Source organism: Chaetodon auriga, chromosome 19, assembly GCF_051107435.1.
Source record: "Chaetodon auriga isolate fChaAug3 chromosome 19, fChaAug3.hap1, whole genome shotgun sequence".
Classification (NCBI taxonomy): domain Eukaryota; kingdom Metazoa; phylum Chordata; class Actinopteri; order Chaetodontiformes; family Chaetodontidae; genus Chaetodon; species Chaetodon auriga.
The window spans coordinates 19,455,324-19,471,364 of record NC_135092.1 but is presented as its reverse complement, the minus strand read 5'-3'; the positions used below and the strand labels follow the sequence as shown (position 1 = coordinate 19,471,364).

The 16,041-nt window shown below is 45.0% G+C and overlaps 1 protein-coding gene across 16 annotated transcripts in view; it reads left to right on the top strand.

Moving 5' to 3' along the window:
* Positions 1 to 11,159, top strand: part of fcho2 (FCH and mu domain containing endocytic adaptor 2) — a 37,740-nt gene extending 26,581 nt beyond the window's left edge. For 2 of the 16 annotated variants that reach the window (XM_076757767.1, XM_076757766.1), the window contains 15 exons: positions 479 to 518; positions 653 to 732; positions 2,459 to 2,542; positions 3,106 to 3,609; positions 4,010 to 4,125; positions 4,225 to 4,354; positions 4,524 to 4,607; positions 4,843 to 4,902; positions 5,418 to 5,529; positions 6,408 to 6,563; positions 7,311 to 7,443; positions 9,477 to 9,676; positions 9,763 to 9,827; positions 9,917 to 10,081; positions 10,180 to 11,159. In XM_076757767.1, coding sequence (XP_076613882.1) covers positions 479 to 518; positions 653 to 732; positions 2,459 to 2,542; positions 3,106 to 3,609; positions 4,010 to 4,125; positions 4,225 to 4,354; positions 4,524 to 4,607; positions 4,843 to 4,902; positions 5,418 to 5,529; positions 6,408 to 6,563; positions 7,311 to 7,443; positions 9,477 to 9,676; positions 9,763 to 9,827; positions 9,917 to 10,081; positions 10,180 to 10,202 — 1,952 coding nt within the window. In that variant the 3' untranslated portion in view covers positions 10,203 to 11,159. Of the gene's footprint in view, positions 1 to 478; positions 519 to 652; positions 733 to 2,458; positions 2,543 to 3,105; positions 3,610 to 4,009; positions 4,126 to 4,224; positions 4,355 to 4,523; positions 4,608 to 4,842; positions 4,903 to 5,417; positions 5,530 to 6,407; positions 6,564 to 7,310; positions 7,444 to 9,476; positions 9,677 to 9,762; positions 9,828 to 9,916; positions 10,082 to 10,179 lie in introns of those variants that run through there. The other 14 variants (XM_076757772.1, XM_076757769.1, XM_076757775.1 and 11 more) reach the window with 10 other exon arrangements.
* Positions 11,160 to 16,041: the final 4,882 nt, after the last annotated feature.

The window sequence follows — 16,041 nt, the reverse complement described above, 5'->3', positions numbered from 1 at the left end:
GGTTGCTTATATGGATTCTTGCAATGTATCGTAACACTTTAAAAAGGGGCACGAAATAACAAAACCATGGCTGATTTTATTTTTAGATGCAGAATCCCTGATTCTAAAGTGTTACCATCACATTAAAAACACGTCTGAAGTTAACCCTTTGCAGTATTTGGGTAAGATATGAAGGTTTTGCCGTGTAAAGGCAGAAATAAAAACATGTATCTCACCTGAATCTTACTGCAAATATATTTCTGTGAGCTTTCGTGGGAGTCGGTGGTTCTCACTTGCTGAGTCAAAACCTCAGTTTATATTTCTGGTTTAAGGTGGGACGGAGTTTAAACATGACTTCTGGCGAATGCCTTTGGGTACTCGTGGGTGGAAACCTCTTGTGTTGGGTTTTATTTTATTCCGTAGCGGTCCTGAAAGTGTATTTTCTGTCATCACGCTGTGCAGGTCTGCGGCTCCTAAGTTTGTTTTTTTCTGGCTGCAGGTGATGAGCTGGCGAAAACCAGGGTGCCAACATCATACGAGTACGTATAAAAGCTGCCACCGTCGTGTTTCCATCGTGTCCCTCTGCTTGTTTGTGTTTGTGCATGTTTCTGTGAAGCTAACGGCGCTGCTCTCTGTTTGAGTTGACTCTCTGTCTCACTCTGTCCTCCCGCAGTCTGGCCAACAACGACCTTCTTTCTCTGGACCCGTTCGGCCCGACAGCGGGTTCTTCTTTCTCTGTGTCATCAACAACAGGTAATCCCTGAAGCCTGATGTAATCTTGACTCCTGTGTGCATATATGTCCTCACGACTTAATGTGTACCTCCAGTAAGCGGTACCTGTAATTCCTTGTGAAGCTGTAATTCTTAAGATGTCGGTCCTGGTTGATTTGGCGTCCCTGATGGTGACTGGTGGTAACAGCGAATGTGGATTTACACTGCAGCAAACACTTGTTGAACAGGTGCAGAGAAGATCGACTGGTGCATCAGTTTTTGGTGCAGCCAAACAAACTGACTGTGTTTTTAATAATCAAGTCAGCCAGTAATAAATACAGCAGAGATCAGATTTCATGCTGCACCTGGCGGCTGTAGTTGAGGGTGTGCAGCCTGCAGCTCAGTTCACTGTGGATGCTGAAGATGATGACGGCATGGAGAGCTAATTACAGGTTGCTGTCTTCAAATGGGATCACATTGTTCATATGAAGGCCATCTTCTTGTGGTATTCACAAAGACGAAAAGTGACCTGTTTCCTGACGTTTCTGAAATGTCAGAGGCCACGGAAGTTCATTTTTTCAGTGGATGAGAAATTAATGTTTTAATTTCAGTGGAGTTTTTCTTTGCAATTTTAAGGTATGTTCGAGGAACATGTTGATATTCCAAACAGCCTTTTTTTTTCCTCTGTCACCATTTCCTGCATTACATCACCCGCTTGCTAGCTTGCTAAATTGTTAGCCTCAGTCACTTCAGCAGTAACATCCACGTCATGACTTCACCATTTGAAGGAAGCACGTAAATACACTGAATGGCAATGGCAGAAAATTACAGAACGTAGATTGTATTAAAAGAATGACTTTGATTTCAGGAAACTGTGAAGCGTTATCGCTTTAAGGAGCTACACGTGTTGTGGCTGAACCAGTGATCCAGTGCTTGTTGCACACCTTGATCTCAGCATCTCTCTAAGCTCTGTGAAGTCTACTCCCTCTCCTCTCTGTCCTCCTCTGAGCTCCTCAGTTGGAGGCCTTTTTTGTTTTTCTACCCCTGTTTGCCTGTTCAGTTATCATTCTGGCCTTTTCTCTGTGCTCAAACAGTGCCTCCGTGTTCCAGCTGTGAGCCGTACCTGCCTTACTTTGTGTTAAATCTTCTTGCAGTCTCTCCAGTCATTCTTCTCTCAGAGACGTTTGAGTGTTTGTTTTACCTTCAGGCTTTTTGAAACACACAGGCTTGGTGGTGTGATTCTCATGGCTGTACGTGCATGACACAAGTGTTTAAACAGAGTGACATTAGCGCTGACCCATTGCCTAGGTTAAGCGTAATCCACAGTTAATTGGCACCTAGTCGAGGTCAGAGGGTCGGCTATAAAGCCCACTGGCACGTATGTTGTCAAACAGTGCCTCGTTACTGTCAAAGGTCTCGGCTTAAAAGTCAAAAGAGCATCGCAGAGCGCCCTGATTAAGATGCGGTGATGGGAATTAAGTCGGCCTTTACAGCCTGTTAAATCTCTCTGTGTACAGTGTGGCAGTGTTAGCAGCTCTAAACGCACACATGACACATTAAACAAGTCTCTGAGGCATTAATACGATTAATTCTCACTGAAGGAGGCAGAAAGTGTAAAAATGTATGGATTTCATGTCATGTTTTCATGTGTTTTGTGTTCTTTTTCTCATTTTTGTTTCACACAATGTGTTTTTTTTACTTTGCTTTTGTGTCATTACAGTGTTTTGAATTGATTGTTTTCATTTATTTATTCAACTTCTCTTGTTAGACCTTGCCTCTATCTTCCTTTCAATCCCTCCATCTCCATCTTTTCTGACGAATGACTCAGGCGTCTTTCTGCCAGAGGCACCAGGTAAAACGTGTGTGCGCCGCGTATCAGCCAGCCATGTAAAGGAAAAACTGTTTTCATCAGCTGCTGCTTTGCATGGTGTTTATGTTCAACCTTTGTTTCTGTTTATGTAAACTCAACTAAAATCAGCAAATCAGCATGGTGTTTGTGTAAGGACGTGGTCACACATGTGACTGCAGGTCATTCACTCAGTGACACTTCAGCAGCTTTTAACACTCATTGGTCTCACGGCTAAACATGATCGACCCATCAGGCTTCAAACTGATTGCTCAACAGCTCAGAAAAAAAAACTGTATTAGAAAGCAGCGTAAGTTATGTAGGGACAACGCAGAGATGTGACGCCGCTGTGTGAAGGCTTATGCCAGCTTCGCTCTTACGCCTCAGGTGCGTTTTTATGTTTTGGACCACAGCTGTACTTAAATCCTAAAATGCAACACAATAAAGCTTTCATTGTGAGATAGAGGTAATAATAACACTAACTGTTGAGGCGTCGCTCACAGTTTTCTCACTAGAAGTCTGATCGGTTTGCCTTCTATGCCCTCTGTCCATAACGTCGCCCCCTTCAGCTGAGACGGCGCCACAGCGGGAGCGTTCCCCTCCGCTGGCAGAGAGCCAGCAGTCCAAAGATGTCTCCTCTTTCTCTTCATCCACATCCTCCCCCTGGGACTCACCAGAAGACCCTTTCCAAGCACTCAAGCCCGTACCAGCGAGGGCCCAGAGCGCCCCCATCACCCTGCCGACCGAGCCGGTCGACCCCATCAAAAGCCCGGCTGCCGCCAGCCCTCCAAAGAGCGTCGACGCCTTCGCCTCCCTGTCCTGGTCCCAGAGCCAGTGGATCGCCTTCAGTGAAAATTTCGCTCCACCTCGCCGACAGGGCTCGGGGTCGTCCGCCAAGGAGCTCCAGAGGCCCCAGTCCGGCTCCGGCAGGTCAAGCCGCTTCCTCTCTGACGACTCTGCTGACGCCTACTGCAAAGCGGCGGGCAGCCGGGAGGACAACCCCTGCTGCTCTGATGTCTCTGGGATCACAGATAGGGCGATGGCAGCAGCTCCATCGAGCAAAATATTCAATGGTAACATTATTACTGATGCTCGAGACTTGTCTCATGCCTGAGGTTTGGACTTTCAGTTTTAGATTTTGTCTTATTTGAACTGTATGTCAGTTTTTTTCTTTTTGAGGTTGCTAATTGCACATTTTTGAATGTTTTCTGTTTCCTTTTCATGGTTTAAATTTAAAGGTCCTTATCTAACCCGCAGCCTGGTTTGAGTTTCTTTATGTGAAATTCATTTCGGAATGTGTTTTTATTTTGATTTTCATGCCTGAACATGTTTTTGTACTTTGATGCATGATGGTTTTGCCTCTCCTTGAATGAAGCACAGTTGTGACGCGTGTCTACGTGTTTGTTTGTGCCAGATTTCCAAGCTGTTAAACGTCCACTAACCAGTCAAACTTGCATGCATTTCTCTGTGTAGTGCCAGTACCAAACCGACCTACAACCCCACTGACAGCTGGAGCCCTGGTGCCCCCACCGCGACCGTCCTCCAGGCCCAAACTCCCCACTGGGAAACTCACAGGAATCAATGAGATTGTGAGTAATTATCCCGCCCAGTGTGTGCAGCAGCACATCGACTGCACTTAAAGATCCATTCTGTAATACCGTCCCATCTGATGGACTCCCTTCACTCAGGTACGGCCGTTCAGCCCACCCAAGACATCTAACGCCAGCCCTCCTCCTGCTGCACCACTCGCCCGGGCGGAGAGCTCCTCCTCCTTGTCCTCGAATGCCTCGCTCAGCGCCGGCAACACCCCCACTGTTGGTAAGCTTCGTCAGCCTCCTCGGCGCACACAGTCTCCCTTTTCTTTGCCTATTGAGTCTCCTTTTCTTCAGCTCCTCACCAGCCTGCCACATACCTTTTGTCCCTGCAACACAATGTGCTTTCCTCACTCCTCTCTCCTTCCTTCCTTCCTTGACTCCTCTCCTCGCAGGAGCCGAGCACACCTTTGCTCCCCCCCTCTCCTCCCCAGACCCAGAGCTGCTCTTCCTCTCTCCTTTCTTTCCACTAAGCCAAAGTGAGTCTGCCTTTCTGAACTCTTGTTTCCCTCGGAGACACTCCTCTCTGTGGTGTTTCCAGTCGGTCACCTGCACTCTGTACATTTCATAAACATAAACCTGTTAGCTGTTGGTTCATCTCTGTGCAGTCACATCGCAGTCAGGGCTCACCTGCCACCATCTCTCCTCACATTGTGCTCTGTGGGTTTGTTTACCTCCTCTTTTCTTCTTCATGCCTTTTAATTTGGCCTAAAGAGGATGATGTGTTCATAGCGAAGCTGCCTACCTTTGAGAAGCGCTGTGAAACTCCAGCAGGTACAGTTGGAAGTTCGTTCAAGAGGACCGTCCTCTGTGTTTAACTGAAACTAACACCAGTCTGCTGGATGGGCTGGATGGACATCTGGACCTCTTGCTTTGCAGTGATTGCATCTGTCTGTCTTCCATGTTCATCATTTCTCACATTTGTCTGACCGTCTGCGGCATCGAGTCCTAACGTGATAAAGATTTGAGCGTTGAATTAATGTGTGATGTAATGAATGATCTGACATGAGCCTCTTTTGTTGACTTTAGCCATCTAATAGCACTTAATTTAAACTAAAGCAGCTGTAGCATGATCTACTCTGAACGTACCTTATTGCTGTTGGTGTGAAGAATAACAGAATGTACTGATTCACAGCGTATGCCTGACTGACAAACACTGTATATTATATAATGCATATCTGCATGATCAAACTTCCTGATTCTGATGTGAGCTTTGGACCCCGCTGCTATAGAAGTATGATCTTGCAGCTGAGTCAACAGACCTCAAACTCTGTTGTTCCCGTTCTCAGGGACGTCTCGAGGTCCCAGCCCTGTGACCCTGGCATCCCAAGATGCTTTGCCCATTGCCGTGGCCTTCACAGAGTCGGTTAATGCTTACTTCAAAGGAGCTGATCCCACTAAGTGAGTCTCACATGACCTTTTGCTGCTCAAAGGCCCCGACATGGACCTGCACGCATACACATTTTTGTCCATATTTGAACTTTAAGTGCAGCACATTCAACGTTAGGAGCTGCACGGTGCGTGCTGCTGTAACGGTCCCTCCTCAGCAGCCCTCTGGTTCTGCAGAGTGTATCTCCGTCTCGCTCTGCATGTGTGGAATGTTTTGCATTAGTCTGACACCATTCTTTCAGGGTGGATAACCTACATGGGGCAGATTATAGTCTGGGGCAGAGAAAACATACAGCCTTTTATTGGTTAACTGCCGCTAAATTGCTGCTGTGCAAAAGGCTTATTTTTGCAGGGATTAGCAAATGGAACATTTCATAAGCAATGCAGGTTGAGACCCGCTGTGGGCCGTCACCGCCGCAGCGTAGGCCGACCGCAAGTGAAGGAGGACTCTGCCTGCCCCAGAACGTGTTCGGAAACTGGATCTATATTGGGCTACAGAAGCATGCAGATGTATGTTAAGAAAAGTGCAGATGGAGGTGTTTTACACCTGTGACCTGAAGCCAGTATCTTCAGTATCTACTCTAAAAAGGGCCCCAGGTTGATCTCTGCATGACATCTGGGTTAGTGAGCTAAACTATGAACCATAACTAGACCAGATGTGTCCAATGTAGCTTTGTTCTGAGTGATAAAAGGATTAGTTGAGCAAAAGATTGTCATTTTTTAAGCAAAATTGCCACAATCTCAGACTCCAGCTCCATGTTTCTCTTTTTTAATCATCAGTTATTAAATAAAATAGTATATTTTTGGACTGCTGGTCAGACTACACGAGTGATCTGAAGACGTCGTCCTAAATTTGTGCTTTCTGACAACATTGTGGCCACGTTCCACAGGTGCATCGTGAAGATCACAGGAGAGATGACCTTGTCGTTCCCCATGGGCATCATCAAGGTGTTCACCACCAACCCCTCCCCGGCCGTGCTCACCTTCAAGCTGAAGAACACCAGCAGGCTGGAGCAGATCCTCCCCAACCAGCAGCTGCTGTACAGGTGAGGACACAAAGAGGCCGGTTTGCAGCCGACGAGCTGATAACTGATCAGCGTCTCAGAGAAAGAGGCTCGGTGATACGAGTCAGGACCGAGGAAATGTAGCCTGCGTCAGTGAGAGGAAATTCAATTAGTAATCTGACATAAACCTATCATTAAGCTGTCAGGGAAGTATTTTCCACCAGACTTTAACAGCCAGGTTCTCAGCAGCCCATGCCTCTTCTGAAACACTTCACGCCCTAAAACAGCAAAGAGCAGCACACTTCACATAACAGCTGCTTCATCCAACGCACATCGTTTTACCTCTCACCTCCTCGAGCCCCAGACAAAGCCGTTTAACGTATATGAACGTTATATTAATGAACGCTTTCCCTCGCGTGCAGCGCAAGTTCAAAATGCCGTGTTCTATTTTAAAACTGGGACTTTTGAAGACAAACTTGATGTGACCAGTTCATATCGTTTCTCAAAAAGTGAAGAAAAATAACATCTTTTTTTTTTTTTTTTTTATGTGTCTTGCTCTGCTTCCACTCAGTTATCCATGAAGACCACAGGCCTGTACTAATTGAATCAAGTGGAATTCATGATTTAGTAGCTGGTTGGATGTAACGGGCTCGTTTTTTCCAAGCTATTGGAGCTTTACACACAAAGCCAAGACGAGCAATGAATAATTGAGTCTCTGATTATTCCGTGTGTGTGTCTGTGTGTGTGTGTCTGTGTGTGTGTCGTCCTGACTGTTTGTCTTTCATCCAGCGATCCTTCCCAAAGTGACTCTAATTCCAAGGACTTCTGGTTCAACATGCAAGCACTGACGTCCTACCTCAGAAAAGCCTCCGATCAGAATCCCTCAGCTTCCTACTATAATGTGGACATCCTAAAATACCAGGTCAGTGAGCCAGCGTCAGGCCGGGAGCCTGATCCACATGAAATGACTGTAGTTAAAGAATGGAATCGTGTTTCCCGAAGCGCCTCACCCTGCGGACAAGTCAGAGAAAGAGGCAGAAGAGGGAGCGAACGGGGGGGGATATGAGCAGAACGTGTCTCATAATGTGAAATGTGCCACTTCTGACAGCCGTGTTCCAAAGTTAAAGAGAAATAATATCAGCGTGTTTTCATAATGCCGTCTGTCGGAGCCCGAAGCAGCAGAAATAATATTGTTAAAACGTTCCAGTAGTTTTAATCTCGTTGTCTGTGCCTTCCACACAGCCTCACAGTCAACGCCGGTTAGAAACTGGATTCATGAAATATGTAAAATCTAATTGAATTTACTTCTCTGAAACCATGTGACAGCCTCACAGGTGACCTGCCACCTCGAGATAACATCGTCTTTAAAGCAAACCAACAAAAGCTTCTTTTACAGCTTCAGGCTGGCTTATTTACATGATTGCCGTAGTTTATTATTGGATTTCCTCGTGCATTAAAATCTGTGTTGTGAAAGCTTGACCTCTAAAATCCAGGCTGTCAGCACCGCACACATGCAGGCTATTGGCTCTCACCCGGGAAAGACCTGCCAATCAGAGGACACCAGCAAACACTGATATGAGTGATGCTGAAGTATCGTGACTTTTTTCCATTTTTAGACTGTTTTCACTGGTTTTTCTGCCCTTTTAAAGATATATAAAATGCTCTTATCCAGAGTCTAGAGGGCCTTATTGTTAACCGATTTTCTATAATATTGATAAGTATTAAGTGTTGCAGACACCCTCTGATTTGCTGGGTTCTCCTGGTTGTGAGCCGTTAACCTTTATATGTATGTGGAGCCCTATGAAACCCATTTTTCTTTTTTTCTGTGTTTTCCATTTTCATTTCTCTGGATTCTTTGTTTTATGATTGAAGTACATTTTGTACTCAGAGACATGTGGTGGATGACTAAAAACTCAGTGTTTCACAGTAATATTCAGAGTTTAGTGAAGATCCTCGGCAGGGCAGCCTCACATTGAGGCAGCCCCCCTCCTTATTTACAGCCCTTTACCAGAAACGGACGTAGCTTTTTCATTTTTTCCAGCAGAATATCTCATCCTCGCTTCCAGCCGCGAAGTCTTCAGTGAGCGTCTCGCGTCCGCTGCTGTGGTTGCACTTCTGAGCGTCTGCTGAAGTGATGAGCTCTCGCTGGCGCGCTGCCTCTCTGGCTGTCAGAGGACGTCTTCTGCATGAGTCATGGTGTGTTTGACACCAAAACACGGCAGCAGACTTTCTTTGTTGGCTCCGGCGCTGTGAAAAAGAACTTTTAATGGTCGAGAAAACCCTGATTTCTACTTGCTGTCTTAGAGTTTTTGATCCGACACGCCTGAAAACTGGTCACTGAAGTCTGTTCATGGAGGATTTTTATTTGAAGTTTGGTCCATAATGTCTCATTTTATACACCAGAGTGGGTAAGGGTGAAACATTTCATCGAAGGATTCCTCAGCAGCTTCGGCCGCGCTGTCATCGAGCGTCAAGCTTCGGCCCCCCCGGTTTGCTCACAAGCTCACAAACCACCAAAGGCCGCCCTGCCACCCCATAATCAGGCCCCACTTTTTTGGAGTTCTCCTGACAAATAGAAGTTTTAGTTTACATGCGGTGGATCAAGACTCTTGGAATATAATGAAATATAAGCTCGCCGAGGTGTAAAACAAACAACCCGTGCATTGGCTGAGTCAGATCAACAAACTGCTTTTTGTTGATGGAAGAAGAATTAGTTTTTGTTTTGGCGCTGAGCTTTCCGTGAAGCGTTGGAGGAGCATTAGTTTTGTTTGTAACTTGCATTTGCGCTTTCAGCAAGCCGATTAAATGTGTTTGTGGCAAAACTGTATTGCAATCGACCGTCTGAGTTGAGAGTCAGACTTCTGTGTTATGCCTCAGACATCGCTCCGTCGCTCACACTCAGAGCAGCTTTATTCGTATTTAAACTGGACGATCACGCCCTTCTGCTGTGTTCAGGTGCTGTCTGACGGGATCCATTCCACTCCTCTCAACCTGACCGTATACTGGAAGTGTACACCGAGCACATCGGACCTGCGGATAGACTACCGATACAACCCGGAGTCCATGGCCTCCCCCGGTCCGCTCACCAACGTGCAGATCTTAGTGCCTGTTGACGGAGGAGTCACCGGCATGCAGTCTCTGCCCAGCTCCATCTGGTAAGATGTGGCGCACCAGCAGGAGAACAGAAAGTGCTGAGTTTAGTAGGAGCAGCTAAAGGTGGTTTTTCTTTCTCTTATTTTAGGAATTCAGAGCAGAATAAATGTCTGTGGAAGCTGAGCGACATCTCAGAAAAGTCTGAAAATGAAGGTAAGTGGTCTTTTTCACAGCTCGTGGAGAATGTGCACGGTGAGGAAGAGCGCCGGTGAGTGAGCGTATTTGTTTGCTTGAACCCCCAGGCGCCGGGTCCCTGAGGGCCAAGTTTGAGCTGTCAAACGGACCCTCGAACCCCTCGACTCTGGCGGTGCAGTTCATGAACGATGGGAGCACCCTGTCAGGGGTGGACATGGAGCTGCAGGGGGCTGGATACAGACTGTCTCTCAACAAGAAGAGGTTTGCCACAGGTGTGTCTGCAGCACGTCCGCACGTCCGCACGTACCTGATTCTGCTTTATTTAATGCACCAGCAGGTCTTGAGGCACATCTTCTGTTCTCTTCTGTAGGACGTTATATGGCCGATTGCTGAGGTGACCCACCACTCTGGTTCTCGACACAAAAAGAATCTCACTAGACGCAAAAGTCGCCGACTTCGCGAAGCTTCCTGAACCTCCGGATCCATCCGAGCGCGGCCGAGCTTCGCCCGGGAGGCGAGAATCTCACTACAATAAAACAGCACTGAGTATTGAACACTGTTTAAAAAAAAAAAAAAAAAAAAAAAAAAGAATAAAAGCAAAAGAAGACGAGCTTTCAGGAAATGTGTAGATATGAAGTTTAATAATGCTTTCTGATCAGTTCACTTTTGTATAGTCTGAAACAATTTATGGATTAGATATAAATCTATATTGTATTTGAAATCATAAAAAACAAGAAAAAAGTGCACTAACAATCTTTCAGATGCTCTTTTTCTTCTTATATTCATTTTCCAAGAGCCTATAAGGAATATAAAACAGAATCATTTCTGGGTGGGAGGAAAGGTTTCTCTCTGCCTCCGAACTGTAAATATTAACACTGAATCTTCTGCTCAAAATCAGTTTTCTTCGCTGGTTTTTTTCCCTTTTCCTCCTCTTCAACATTTGTTTTTGTTTTTGTTTTTTTGATCATGTGCAATGAAGCAATGAAGGTGGAATCTGAAACAGTACTCACACACTCGTGGCACAAGCTTGACCTTTAAAATAACAGAAGTGCTTTGAAACAAATGCAAAAAACAGAAAACAAAAACCCGACCTCAGTGCCTCGTCTCATACTGTGGATCAACAGGCGACAAGAGTGCGTCAGTGTTTCGCCCTCGTTTGGGTTTCAAGATTTGAGCTGCGTTTCTCTGTGGCAACATGCAGTGAGTTTTTTAAACAATCGCCCCTAATGGGGTCTTTTTCCAGCATTTGGTTTCCTTGTAAATTCCCTTTTCAGTCATGACTTGTATTTTTTACATTTTTAAACCCATAATTTTTATTCTGCATTAAAAAAAAAAAGTGTCAAATGCTTTAAAAAAAAAAGAAAAGAAATCAAGGGACACGACCCCAAATGACAGCCTTTTGTTGAAAGCGGCGCTGTTCACACTTTGTGCCCAGTTACTGGAGAAATGTGCCTGATTCTTGACTTCTCTCTCATCTTTTCCTGTAAACTACAGCACAGTTAATGAGAACAGCACCGACGATGTGCCAGTTGTGTTTTTTTACTCCTTTACTCGGATGTCGAAGGGAAAACGTTTTTACAACCCAGCTGTCTTCCAGCGTCACGCTCGTCTCCCGTGACTCTTTTGTATCTCGTCTTCTTCTGTCCGGCGCTCGTCGCTTGACCTTCACCTCTCGCGCGCTCGCCGTGCAGTCGGCGGTGCGAGTGAGCGCTAGCACAATGAGGCCAAATTAATGATGGAAATGCCTTATCAAGCAACTCCTCCACGCTGAGTAATCCAGCGTTGACTGCCGTTAGACATTGTGACGCAGTACTGCCATTGCCCTGTGATAGATTACTGACCTGCCCTGCCTCTCACCCAGTGCATGCTGGGATAAGCGTCAGCCTCTTGCAACTCTAAACAGCACAAGTGGGCACATGAATGGATGGATGGATGGAAAATTGCCACGTCTGACTCTTGGTGCTTCATTCTTATGTTTTACTAATGAAGGCTGCTGCTGCAGAAGCTGCTGTTCTTCTCGACGGTGTTTCTATGATGTGCGGGACTTCTTTCGTTGACCTCAGCCATGTAATGGTTCTTAAATTGGTTAATGTGTTGGTGTGTGACGTGTCTGCAGATGCGATTATTTGCCTGGAAGCTGTGATTGGACTAGATGAAACCTTTTTAGGGCAGGAGTTTTGAACACTGTGCATCACGTGGCCAAATGACCTCTCAGATAAGATTTTAGGAAACAAGAAGTCACATGAGTTTTACTGTCCGCTGTGATGTCAAACATGGCTCTTTGTGTTTTTTAACAGACCGCTTTGCAGGTGATTTACACTCATGTTTGTACTTGATTCATCGAAAGGAATCATGGATTTGATTTCATTCATCGTATCGGGCCAGGCTGATTCAATTTAATGACCAGTTTTTAATGATCTGTACCTGGTTTAAGACTTTTAATGGTGACTTAGAGGCAAACAGTCTTAACTGGATGATGGAAATGCCCATTTACGTCATGTCTGTTGCATTCAAATTTTGTATCTCAGTCTGGACTTTGATCCGCCAAATGAATGAGTTTACTTCAAATCCTAAAATTGTAGCACCAGATATTTGTACTGTGTCTTCATTAATAATTTCAGTTGTTTTTGGTCAGATTCACGCATGCATTAAAAAAAAAGAGTACACAGATTCTGTAATTGTTTTCTGTATTAGCAAGCTGGTTCTTGCTGTCCCTACAAAACTCAAAATAAACACACGAGGCTCCTTTTTCAGTCACTTTCACATCCTTCCTTTCTCTTCATGTTGTATTAAACAGAGTTTAAAGAGAGCAAAATTGTGTAAATGATTCTCATAAATTGTACATTTTTACCAATATCATCACTTTTTGTCTCTACTTTATGATTTCTGATTGTGCCTGTATTAAATGTGTAATATATGAATATATACAAATATATTAAAATGACTAAATGTGTTCTGTGTGATTATTATTTTTATTTTGAAGAACAACAGATCATGTAGAAGTTTTGAACTGATATTTATGGTCCCCACAGATGGAGTCTGCTGACTTTTCCTCGAGTGGCACCAGCAGTTAAATATCAAGTGAAACGTCTCAGTATCTAGTTGGATTAGCACAACATTTGCACAGATGTCAATGGTTCCAAATAGGTGTAGTGTCCTCAGTGACACCGGTCACCTGCTTTTTAACCTCATCAGGTCAAAATTTGGATGTCGAGCAGACTGCTTTGATTTCTGACAAATTACTGTAACCTGCAGAACTCGGTACACTCCCACCTGCCTCAGTTGAACCACATCTTTAGTGCTAATTGGCAATGTAGGCATGCTAACATGCTAAATTAAGATGGTGAATGTGGTAAACGTAATACCTGCTAAGCATAATCATGTTAGCAACAGAGCTGCTAGCCTGGCTGCAGACTCTGTATTTTAACATGAGAGTAGATCCAAAGTAGCAGAGATTGGCCTCAGAAATGCGAACCTGTGAGAGTAGGAGAGTAATTTTCCTCAAACATGCAGGTGGAGCGTCCTCACAGAGGCAGTAATGTCCACCTGAGTAGCTCCTCTGCATTGTCAGGTCTTAACGGGAAGCACAATAAGTCCAATCAATAAGTCATGAAGACATTTCGGTGGGTCACTTCTCTGAAAAGCGCGATCAGACTTATTGTATTTTTCTCTCACTTTGAAAGCTCCAGTATTTCTCCATTTAGACTGTGACTGTATGAGCCTGAGAGATAATTGTATACTGTATCACAAAGCAGCAAAAATTACATTTAAAAGGCTCAGCAAAAAAACGACCCGACGCTCCAATCGTGTGAACACTTTATTCCTTTTGGTGCGCGGACAGATGGCCCATGTGCTTTGGCAGAAAATCAGTGGAAAGGTTGAAGCATTCGAAAAATCACTGAAACGACCTGAGCTGGCAGATCCAGCAGTCAGGGACAGAGGAAAGAAATGAGCGTTTTGTGGTGAACTGGCCCTTTAAAGCCCCCTAAATCCCCTCAACATACACAGACTTCACTGATGAAATGCTGCAGACTGAGAAGTCAGAAGTTGCAGTGCTACAGGATAAAAGCAGTAAATCTATTGTCAGTCTTTTTATGACTGTAATCCATGTCAAAAGGTTTGTGTTAAGCCCTCTATCGACATGCTGGATGATACAGCGAGAAAACAAAGCTCGAAGACACCACCACACATGTGTTACTAATGTAATGTTTGCATTAGGGGAGCCTCATGCAGCGCTTCGCCCAGGAGGATGCATGCATGACCGTGCGTATACGCTCAGCACTACATCAACACCTTGTGCATATTTACGCGCTCAGTCGTGCCTTGTGTCCCTCCGCCTGGAGACCTCCTCCTCGTTTGAAACACAAAGTCTGAGCTGCCTTTTCGCAGCCACATGTGTGAGCCATCAGTGTTGACTCTACTTTTCCCTGTCCGCCTCACTCAGACGGAGAGGAAGAGATCTTAGGGCCTCTGGTGGATGATGTTATTCTCTGAAAGGCCAAAGTGAGATATGTGAGCCGGAGTCGTATCCAAAAGCCGCGCTGGTCCATATGTAGCCAGACATTTTATACAACTTGAGAGGGATCAGTGAATTTGAGTGTGTGGGCGGCGCAGGTAGCAGGCTCATAAAGCAAGATGTGATTGAGAAGCTTAAAGGAAGACGTGGACATTTTGGGAACTATGCGTACTTGTTTTCTTGCCAAGAGTTAAATGAGATTTATACCACTTTCATATGTGTATACTAAATATGAAGCTACAGCTGGTTAGCTTATAGCTCAAAGCTGGAAACAGGAAACTATCAGCGCCTAGAAAAAGCTCAATAATGAACATGTATCTTGTTTGATTAATACAGCTTTAGGAAGGGTTACTGCCTCATGGGGTATGCTTATTCGCTTTCTTGTCAAGAGATTTATATCAGTAATGCTTGTATGGTAAATATACAGTCAGCAGCTGGTTAGCTTAGCTTAGCATATGGACTGGAAACAGGGGGAAACAGCTAGCCGGCTCTTCCAAAAGTAACAAAATCCGCCAACCAGCACCATTAAAGCTGACAAATTTAAAAATGATATATTTTTGTGCAAAAACCAACAGTAAAAATGAGAAGTTGTGGTTTCACAGGAGGTTATGTGCAAGGTTGTTTCTTGGCGGAGCGCGGTGAATCTCCAGCCTCACAGTGATGACAAGACTCCAGGAAGTCACTGCTCCCAGCCAAGAAATAGTCCCACATGTAACTCCCTGTAAAAGTCAACTAAGCTCACATTTTCCTCTGTTTTACACTTTAGGAGTTAGAGGAGAAGATCGTTATGTAAGCTGCTGATTGAATTTACACGACCCAAAGTGCCCGGCTCGGACAAATGAGTCAGGGGGCGGGAAAACGGTTTAGGTATTTTAATGAATAAAAGGGTAATGAAAGTTCAAGCAAAGTCCTTATACAAAGCTGAAGGGTGACGGAGTCCCTTGGTGAGAGCAGACTGGCAGGACAAAAACAAAGCAGGTGTGAGCTATGCACCTGAGTGCAACAGGGAAGACACAGCCAATCAGAGTGCAGAGTGAGCAGTCTTGATTGGCGATTGCGTGCAGGTGAGTTCAGGAGGCTGGTCCCAATCTGCCGGCCATGCCCTGCAGGAACACAGACACAGACCAGGCAGACAGAGGAGAGACAAGCAGGAGACACTGGAGCACAGAGGGGGAAAAGGGAGACGACAGAGCTCCACACGTTAAGCTAAATGTGAAGCAACAGCTAGCTGGTTAGCTTAGCCTACCATAAAGACTGTGGAATCTGGGCACACTAGCTGTTTGCTCTTTTCCTAGTCCTTATGCTAAGATTAGCTAGCCAGCTGCTGTAGTATCATATTTAGCATCAGAGTGGGCTCAGTCTTCTCATCTAACTCTTGGCAAGAAAGTGAATAAATGTATTTTCCAAAACAGTCGAACTCTTCTGTGTATAGTCTGGTGTCGATTGAGATAACACCAGAATCACCTCCGTGAAACAGCTGGAGCAGAGGGAGCATTTAGTCTTTGTTGTCCGCCATCACAGTTATGTTTTGCCAAAGGCCCACTGGAGCCATAGAGTTGAGTTATTCTACAATCCAGAGAGCGAGCCCCACATCAGCAATATTTATGGACAATTTATAATTGATGTGCCCATTTGATCTCCCTCTTTACCACGAGGAAAACCATCTGAACAAACAAGGATGGTGTAAGTTTATTACATTAATATGGATTCTTCCCC